The 10,382-nt window shown below is 35.0% G+C and overlaps 1 protein-coding gene across 1 annotated transcript in view; it reads left to right on the top strand.

Moving 5' to 3' along the window:
* LOC112148879 (transducin-like enhancer protein 4) overlaps window positions 1-10,382 on the top strand; it is a 50,902-nt gene that overhangs the window by 26,238 nt on the left and 14,282 nt on the right. Inside the window, exons 6-8 of the mRNA XM_036213617.1 lie at window positions 806-893; window positions 1,945-2,163; window positions 6,357-6,373. Of these exons, the coding sequence (XP_036069510.1) occupies window positions 806-893; window positions 1,945-2,163; window positions 6,357-6,373 (324 nt within the window). The remainder of the gene's footprint in view (window positions 1-805; window positions 894-1,944; window positions 2,164-6,356; window positions 6,374-10,382) is intronic.

Below are 10,382 nucleotides of genomic sequence, written 5' to 3'. Positions count from 1 at the left end.
GGGGGGGGGGGTACTTTCTTCAAAGAATAAACGCCATGACATCTTGAACTGAAATGAAAATACTCAAGAAGTGTGTCTTTGCAGTGGATGCAGTTTATCTTTTACTTAACTAAAACACTGCGGCTGAGTTGTTGCTGTCTTGTCTTGCTATATATATATATTATATATTTTTTGAAAACATAGCTTTGTAAACAAAAGCCAGTTTTATAAAAGTGAATTTACATGTGTGAAATGACCTGTAAAAAATTAAAATCCAATCTATCAGAATCTCCTACAATTTTAACTAACAGTATCAGTACACTCTTTAAACTCTTGTGTAATTTCATCAACTCCATGTTTGGGTTACTTTTTTGGACCAATGCTAATTTTTGGGATTATAGAAGTTTTAATTTAATCAAATTTGTTTTTTTTATTCCTGGGCTATTTTTTCCCTTGAGTTAAAATAACACAGTTAGTCCTTTTTTACAGTATAAGGTTATTTTTAACTATAGAGTTTTTAGTGTGTTTAGTTTTGTATGTGTTTAAAAGTTTGCTTTAGAGAGTAATCGAGTTTTTGTTTTATTAGTATTTAAACAGTGGATAGACACAAATATTTTTAGTGATGTTACTCAGAACAAAAATCATCTTGTGTGCTTTTTTTCATCTTTTCTTTTATAGATTTGATGTTCTTCAAAAGAAAGCCTTCAAATCTATTTGTAAAAATACCAAACATGTTTTTCTCTCTTCGTCTCAACTGCTGTTTAGTAACCTCACATTTCTTTTGATTTTCTTTATAATTATGTTTCTTTTTTTATCTGTGTCTTAGCATCAGCAGCAGGTGGTGCAGGCGGTGGAGAGAGCCAAGCAGGTCACCATGGCTGAACTTAACGCCATCATTGGAGTGGGTGTATTACACACACACACCTATTCACACAAACATTCCTATCATTTTTTTTTGTTAAAAAAAAGAAGAATCAAGAAAATACTTGTTAAAAGAAAGTCGTCATAAGAAATGCATCAAAAGTAAAAGATTTAAAGATGGAGTCAAATATGCAAAACAACCAACTGGTCAAAACTAACAAGTTCATTGATCCTTTGTAAAAATTCTCTATTCGATTTGCTAGATTTACAGTGTGAGACAAAGGATGCTTCAAATCTTAGCATCTTTCTGGGTGTGTTTCAGTCACGTCAGCACTTATCATCATTTCGATGTGCTGCACCTGAGGAGTCTTGTTCTTCCTCCATGTCATCAATCAAACTAAACATTATTCACTGCAAAAACGAATCCCAGAGAAAAGAAGTAAAGAATTCTTACTTTATTGTCAGATTTCTTTAAAAAAGCAAAAAACTATCTACCAGTGAGGTCAGAAAAATGGTCTTACGAGAATTCCTTTTTTAATAAAAAATATCTATACTAATTGATATTATCTCAAACTAAGATTTTTATTTTAATTTTATTTTCTATTTTTTTTTATTTTTGAATAAGAATAACTTTTTCAGATGCTTGTTTTTAAATTTTCTATGTCAATTACATTTTTCTCATTTGTTCTTTTCAAGAATATGGAATCCATGATTTTCAAATGTATATTTTTTTATGATATTGATAGGTTGGATTTCCTTTGCAGATCAAATCCAGAGTTTACAAAAATTTCCTTGAACTCATTGCAAATTAATTATTTCTTATTTATGAAATAATTGATTTAATTTAAGAAGCGAGAAGGAAAGTCAGATTTTTTTCTATTTAGTATTTCTCTAATATTCAGTGCATCTCTACATAAAAGTAAAAACTGACACCAAATATGTTTTTGCATTATTTATCAGAATATGTTCAGTGGTGGAATATTTGGCAAATTTTTTACACAAGAATAAAAGCAGAGATTAATAAACCTTAATGAACAGATATAATCACTGAAAGATAAATAAAACAAATTATAATAAATCAAATAAATATCAAATAACTGTCATCTGTGTGTGTGTTTCAGCAGCAGCAGCTCCAGGCTCAGCACCTCTCTCATGGTCATGCCATCCCGGTTCCACTCACTCCACATCCTGCGGGTCTCCAGCCCCCCTTGCCTCCTGGGGCCAGCACTGCCAGCCTGCTGGCGCTGTCTTCGGCTCTGAGTCACCAGCTGCCTCTCAAAGACGAGAGGAAACACCACGAAAACAGCAGCGAGCACACGAGAGGTAAAACCTGTTGGCCCTGTTGGTGTCTAGGAGTTTGCCTGCAGTTAATAAAGTGATCTCAAACCATTCTCCAGCCAGGATTCGTATTGATCTCTGCTTGTTCTGCCGGCTGCTTGATTGTTTGTTCTATGAATGAACAGCAGCTCCAACAATTAAAACTGATTTGTCATGAAGCTGCTTTAATTGTTCTAATAGGGAGCCGTACACAATCGCCACGACGCCTCTCTTCTCTGTGCAACTGTACACAAAGAGCGGCTTTAATTATTCCCAGAGACGACTTTCAACTCAAGTATTTAATTACTGCTTGTAGAGACTGTGAGTGTGTGGATGAGAGAGTGTGTGTGAGCCAGGGCTTAATTGCTTTGTTGCAGCAAGGCTGAGGGCTTCTGCTGAGCAGTTAACCTTGCCCTGCAGCTGCAGTAAAGTTAACAGCTCCTAATGCAGGTGGTGCTCATCCCAGTTAGAAGCACAATCAATGAAAATGTAATTTCATCTTCAGAGTTCCTGAGGATTAATGTGTGCGCGAAGGGAAGAGTCGGTTTCTTTATGTCCTTTAAGAATTTTTAAAAGCGTGTTTACTGGAATTCAAGCTGCCGCAAATTTGGTAACTTGGTAACAAAATTTAATAAAAGTTGACCACATCCTCCCTCATTTAAAATCAATGGAACGCTTTTTGACAGTATCGATGTGGTTTGAAACACACAGTCTCATAATTGTAGAGCTAAAAAAAGAGGATTTTATTTTACAGTCTGACATTTTTTTACAGCTTTTCTCAGAAAATACTTCACATGATTATGGCTAACTATAATTTTGTTGTCTGGATAGGCAACAAACGGCGCTGACAAGCGATCAAACAGATGTGTTTTAAAGAATAGGGGACAGAAACTACTGCTCTGACAGAGTTTTATATATCTTATTACTTAAACTGCTACTCTTATTTTAATTATTATTGATTTGCAAATGTTCTCATGACAGTGTATAGACTGCATCATGATAATCCAAAAACTGTATTTCTATACGCAAAGACCCACTCCAATAAAAAACAATTGGTGTTTTAACATGTTTTTGTTGCATTTTTCTAATGATGGAGGATGTGTATAAAGGAAGGAATTTAAGCTTAAAACTGCATTTCTGAGTGTTTCTTTATTCAAATCGTCAGACCCGGCCCTGGGCTGCATGGCGCCCTTGGCAAAACGTGATTTTTGTGATTATATGAAATGAGTGGTGTGTCAGACTGGGTTGATAAAATCGATCGATTTAAATCAATTTAAGCTTAACCGATCAACAATCCATTCATAAAAAAATGTATTGATTTGGCACATAAAGCTAAAGTCCACTAGCTTGATGCTAACGTTTAATGGAATTTCCCACAGGACGGCTAATGCTAACACTCGGTCAACCTAAACATACATTTCTGACTAAATTAACATCTTTATAAACTCACAAGTATGAACTCTCCAAACTCTTTAAAGGAAATATGAATTTAAAGTAACCATTTGTGGTCTAAAACATTGTTTCTTGCTTGTGCTTTTATCTTCTTATGAAATAAGGTGTAATGCTATAGTGAGATCACCACCTAGTGGCTAAACTGAAACGCCCTCCAGGAGAAGCAGAACAATGTTTACAATGTTAATGATCTGAACATTTTCGTTAGAACCTTTCGTTTTGAGGAACCATGTAACACTGTATGATTTTAACAATCTCTTTATTTCACGAATAAATGTTACAATACGTGAACTGTATCAGATTAATATAAATATATTCAAATCATCAGTGTATTTCTTAAAAAATGCGTATAGATGTCTAAACTCAAAATTGAATTGTTTTATTCTTTTTATGTTTTACTATTGCACAATGCTCTGTGTTTGTTTTCCTTGTGCAAAGCACTTTGGGCCTCCCTGACTGGTGGAAGGTGCTTTATAAATGAAATAAATTGAATTGAAGAATCAAAAGAATCTGAAGAAATATCTTATGAATCAAATTAAATCGTTTCTGGAAATTCTAATCGATACCCAGCCCTGGTTTAACAGTTAAAAAAAAAATTGTAATATATGGCCTAACCTTTGTAATTTGGTGCCCCTTCCAGTAGATGACCCCCTAGGCTGCCGCCTAGGTTGCCTATGCCCAGGGCCGTCTGAAATCTGCCTCAAAGCTGTACGGCTGAATAGCTCCAATATTGCTCGCCGTTTTTGTTGCACCGAGGGTCGGGCAGAGCTAACAAGGTGCTCTGTCCTCTCCAAAACATATGAACTCTAAGCTACTCGCTCAACATCATCCATGATTTCCATGATGTGGCAACGAATGAGGAAATTTCTATTGAAGCATTTTTAAAACTGATCAAAAGATGATTGGAGTGGGTCTTCAACATCTCCATATTGAAAAGTTTTTTTTCTTTTGTTTTTCTTTTTTTCGTATTTGGCCTTGGCTAATTCGAAAATTGAGAAACTATTCAATTTTAAAATACAATCAAATAAAAATAGAGATTTGCAAATGAATGAAACTGAATAAAGTCTATAGTGAAACAAAATAAAAGTTTAGCCAAACACTTTGGCGTTAAACATGACCTTTACTTAAGCTCTATTTATATTCCATTAATTCTGTCAGAATAATATTTAATTTTTTTAATGTTAAGGAACCAGAATTTTTTTAACAATAAATAGAATCACATTTTTAATATGAGTTTTCCTGCACATTATTTTCTTAACCAAAAAATGCTTTTACTGTTCTGAATTTTTCAAACAGTACATTTATTCTGAATGAATTGCACTTCCCTCACATCTCTTTTCCAAACAGATTACTTGTAGAAACATTAATTTATGTCATCAGGTTTATTCAGTGATTTAGTAAATCAGTAAAGAGGAAATTCACACATCTTTGTTTCTTTGTTGTTTTTAGATTGGAACTGATTGGGATACTGATTTTTTTTTCTTTTAAGTGATTCAGACTTTAGAAATGTTTCACCAAAAAACAGCAGAGGTCATGGAAAAGTCTTTTAGTCATAAAACTGCCTGACTTTTCATTCAGATTTTTGAGCTTTTTTTGTCATTTACTCCTTAAGACTTGTTTAGTTTCTTTGAGACGTTCAATTTTGCCTTTTTTTGGGATTTATTTCCAGTTATTCAAAGTTTTAATGTGATGCTTTATTATATTGATTGTACTTTTTATGTTTAATTTTAGAAAATAAGGAAAATTTGCTGTTTTTACCTGAACTTCTGCTCATTCAAGGTTGTTTTGAAGAGTCATATTGAAATGAAATGACTTGGTTTCACTTATTTATATCTGTATTGACATACCACATCGCTCATGAATCCTACATTATTCTGCTGTGCTTCTGCACCTCGAGAGCATACGAGGAAATTCTCTTTAGTTTGCTTTCAGTGTCCTTTTGACGTCATCTGCTCCGATTGCTTATTAGATTTACAGCTTAATCAATCAGCAAAGCTCGTGGTAACCAGCAACAAGCAGTTCACCATCTTTACATTATGTATCTTACAGTCCTGAGCTTACAGGAGGTTTTTCTGAAAACCAAAATAACTTTCTACCAAGTAGCAGCCTCTGCTTCCCTCAGATTTGAGTGTTTTATGCAAATATTTTGAAACTGTTGTCACGTGTTTTAGCTGTAAGGATTGATGTCCAACTCAACAGTATAGGTCAGGGGAACCTGTGGCTCTTTTATCACTTTATTGTGACTCTTTAGCTGTAAAAGAAATGCTAACATTTTGATAAATAATAGATTAGTTACTTAAGTTTTCTCTTTAGATTTTTAACATGTCAAATAGCCAAGAAAAATACCTTTAAGTTAGTGTAAGAAACTTTTTAGAAATGTTCTTTAAATTTGTGGTTTTAATTTATAGTATATCAAATAAAAGCAGATAAAAGTCTCTATTTTTTATTTTGGTAAATTACACTAAAGCAGTTAAAGTTTTGAAAGGACTGCTGCATTTTAAAATTCATTTAAGTAAAGCTGCTCCAGCAGGAGGATCTTTTTTTGACACATGATCGGTTTTATTTTGAGCAAATGGCTCTTTTAGTGTTTAAGGTTGCAGATATTTGGTTTAGGTCAAGTCTTTAATTTCTACAATACATGTTCTGTACAGAATCCTCATCATTTAAATGCTTGCCCTAAATATTTATGACATTTCTGCACTCCGAAGTTGCTGAATTTAATTTTCTTTTGTTCTTTCTTTCCTCAGACAGAGATTCAGTTAAGGTAAGTCCTCACTATTTATGAATATATTAGTTATTGTGTATTTTAAGCTTCATTTGAGGTTTTGAGTAATCTAATAAGCTTAAATATATATGAAAAAACAAATATGTGTGGTAGGTTCAAACAATCTAACAAACTTAAGTATAAAACTAATCAAATACAAATGACAGAATACTATAACTTAGTACCATCCATTTATTGTTTCTTTGGTGAAAAATCTGAAAACATAATCGTTTGTTAAAAAAAAAGATCCATAAAGAAACCATAAAAAAGGCAGCATAGAGAGGTTGCACAGCAAATCGCGGTTACATCCAACGCTTGTAGCAATTAGTCTCTTAAGCTGAGTTTTTTCCCAAGGCAAACATTTGGTTTGTTGAATACTCAATGAGCACATTAGCATTTCTTTCTACCAGCAGCCTGAGCTCACATGAACATGGACACGTGTTTGCAAGCGTTCATGTGTGTGTGAGCTCTAGAGCAGGTGGAAGCTGCAGGAATGTTTTCTCATGTTATCTCCTAACCCCCCCTTCATGTCGCATATCCTCAACCACATGTGCAAACAGAGGTGTGATGCCCGTACCGTGACAGGAGCGATTACCACAGTGTACGTGTGTGTGTGTGTGGTCATCAGAAATCAGCGATACAGATAGGGTCTGGAATGATGAATGCCTTTCATTAGCGCCCTATGAGAAAAGAACACGCACACACACACTTAGAGATGCTCTTTGACACAGCGGCCAGCAGTCACTCCATGAAACCAATAACCCCCTTGTCAGTGATCTACAGTTGCCGTGGCAACAGCCCACATAGTACATTGTGTTTGAATTGCATGAACATCTGTGCCTTAATGTCCTTGGCTTTGGCGCGTCACACGCTGATAAAGGTATGCGGGTACAAGGCGCACACGCGTGTGCCGTAAAGACAGTTAATTAAAAGGTGTGTTCGAGGACGGATCTTTTTACAGACCTTTTGTTGGTGGATTTGGCCCTCCATGAGATCTGTTTATCTGTGAAAGGTTTTGACGAAAATTCTTCAAATTGCCTTGAATGTAATTACTCGTTGGAAATCACATGTTTACTTATGTGCTGCCAGTTTAGGAAAAGTAATTCCTAACGAGGTCTCTCAAAGTTTAGACTGACCTTTTCAATTAATCCCCTCATTGGAGTAAACACGCCCCGGCGCAGGGTTTGTGTGATAGCTGCAGTGTCTCTGAGATTTTTGTACTTTCTGCCTGGGTTTTGTCCCTGGTAAACAAGCTTCCCAGCTGCAGTCCGTTTCTCTTTGTTAACGCTGAAATGCTCTTTTAAAAGCTCGGACTGCAGTGTGCAGTCAGGCTGCTCGTGCTGTGCAGGCTGTAGCCAGAGACACAAATGAAAAGGGTGACGAATGGATGAAATCAAATTACTTCAACCCAGAGTTTGAAAGATTCTGGGTTTTTACTAAAAGAAAAAAAAATCTTTGTGTGTTTGTGGGACTTCAAAGTCCAAAGCACAAAGAAAAGAAGGCATTTTTTCACATAGAAAATTCTCTTCTAACTTGTGTTTTAACAAAAATTTGACTGAATCTTTTTTCTTTGTCACAGCATTAGTATTATATTTTAATTTGAAAGCAATGCAACTAATATTTATTACTTTTACACAACTAAAATTATATATTGCTCTCCATCAAATTAAGCAAATTCTTCTTCCCTGCGACCTTTTTGAAGAGAAATGAACTGAACTACAATGAACTTGATTGTAGATTTTTTTTTTTTAGCTCCATTGTTAGAGGATTGTTGTTTGTTTCTTTGGAGCTCTTCTATTAGATTTACTCACAAGGAAATATTCCCAAAAAAATAAAAATTCTGCAAAAATTGTCTGTTTAAAATTAGTTTATTAAGTGCTAAATTTGATAAGATTTTATTCAAATCTTTGACTTCCAAATTGAAGACCAAAAAAAAAAAAAAGTAGTCTAGCTGTAGTTCAGAAAAATCACCCCTAGGGGCTGTACGAGAAAACGCTGCCCTGTTTACAATGTTTAAAAAATGTTATTTACATCTGTGGAGCTTCAATCATTAAGAAAACTGCACCAGGAAAAGCAATATTTTTTTTAATAAATTCTTTGGACATCAAACATGCTCAAAAGGGGATTCAGTCATTTTTATGACAGTCGGTCATTCTAGAACTTCAACATCCTTCAGGCTCGTTTGTGCTTGTGAATAGATAGAGGTTTACTGGTTATATCTGAGCACCAGCTTAAAAACCGGTCTTTAATTTTTCAACCGAAGCTAATTGGTCACATGACCACATGTGTTCTCACAGTTCTTTTAAAACAACAGCTAGATTTTATACAAACTTTCAATTAGTGTATTTGACGTAAACCAGGAAGTACCAGTGCTGCAGTTCCAGCAAAGGGCCACTGGGGGCATGTTGCAGAAGAATCAATGATTCTCAAAAAGTCATATTTTACTCTCACAATAACAGTACATACAGGCTTGTTTTGATACAATATGTTACTTTATTTTCTATTTGGGAGATTGTGTGTATTTGAGGATATTTGAGCATTTTTAGGGATGTGTTTATTTTATTAGAAGGTAGGTAGACCATAAACTTTAACTCCCTCTGACCATTTGTCATTTTCCTGACGTTGGGTTGGGTGGAGCAATGTGCCCAGCTTACTTGAGGCTTAGATTTTGCTCTACATTGTTCCCTTGATATATTTGGGTTTACCTTTCACCTCACTGTCGGGGATGCAATTGTGTGTATTTCAGTGTAATCCTGATTGGCTGTTGACATCATCAATCAATGCCTTCTTTCTTGTACGAATGTGTTCAGCTTTTTAATCTACAAAAATCTTCGGTTTCAATGGAAGTTTGTATGCTCATGTCTGTCCGAGAAAAGTTTATAAAGTGTATAGTGAGGAGTTTTACAACCATAAAACTTCTCTAATCCCACTTTTACTTATCGTGGATTATTTTTATAATTTAGCTACCACCATAAATGACGAAACACTGTGATTGGACAACATCAGAGATTATCCGTCCAGTTTTAAGTGTTTTTAAACTCTCCTAAATGCAGTTGCAAAATGTTTGACTGATCACAGAAAATATTAACATGAACAATTTTTTTTTGAAAAGTTGAAGTCCCACTCCAGCTATAGTTTTTTAAAGTGTAAAATTATTCATAATTGTCTTTTATTTATGATCAATACATTTTTTACCCCAAATCAAAAAGACTTGTTCTGCACATCTGCAGTAGTTCATTAGAAATTAGCTTCTGAGTTGTGATGTGGAAGTCAGCCTAAAGTGCATTCAAATCCCAGCATGCCTTAGTTTACATGCTCTCTCGTTAGCTTACAGCTCCTCCCAAGCTTTAGCGTAGCAAAAAAATGGCGAACAAATTTCTCGAAGCTATCGAGTCGTACAGTTTAGAGTCAAGTGTCAGCTCAGACGGGGAAAATAAAGACTCTAATGGATCTATTTGTAAGTGGATGCATTGGAGCCTTTGACCCGCCCATGTCAGTTGCTGCATCATCAGGCAGGCCCAGGGCTCCATGGCGCCCTATACAAAAAAAAGAACTTTGGTGCCCCTTGTAGGATCTGAGATTGTCAGAGCTGGCCCTCAAACTGGCATTTTAAGTAATTTTATTCATATTCTTAAATTATTTTTTTACATGTAATGAGTGGTGCTTCAAACTGTTTAACAAGATAAAAAAAAAAAATCTAGTCATTGCAGTTTGGCGCCCCCTCCACCAGATGGCGACGCCTGGGGCCGGTTCTGTGCATCGTAAATCCAAGATTTTTCAAACCTTTCATTTTCATCTGCTATTGATCCAATATGATTTAATTTTAAAAAAAATACTCAGAAATGCAGTTTTAATCTTAAATAATTTTATACAACTTGTGATAAAAATGCTTCAAGAACTTGCTAAAAGCACCAAAACCCAGATTTTCATTGGAGTGGGTCTTTGAGTAATATGCACATAGATGGAGATGCAGGCATGTAGCTTCAATCTGACTCATAAAATGTCAGCA

This window comes from Oryzias melastigma, linkage group LG9 (assembly GCF_002922805.2).
Source record: "Oryzias melastigma strain HK-1 linkage group LG9, ASM292280v2, whole genome shotgun sequence".
In the NCBI taxonomy this organism is placed as follows: Eukaryota; Metazoa; Chordata; class Actinopteri; order Beloniformes; family Adrianichthyidae; genus Oryzias; species Oryzias melastigma.
Note: the sequence above shows the minus strand (reverse complement) of the source record. Positions and strands in the feature narration are given on the sequence as shown.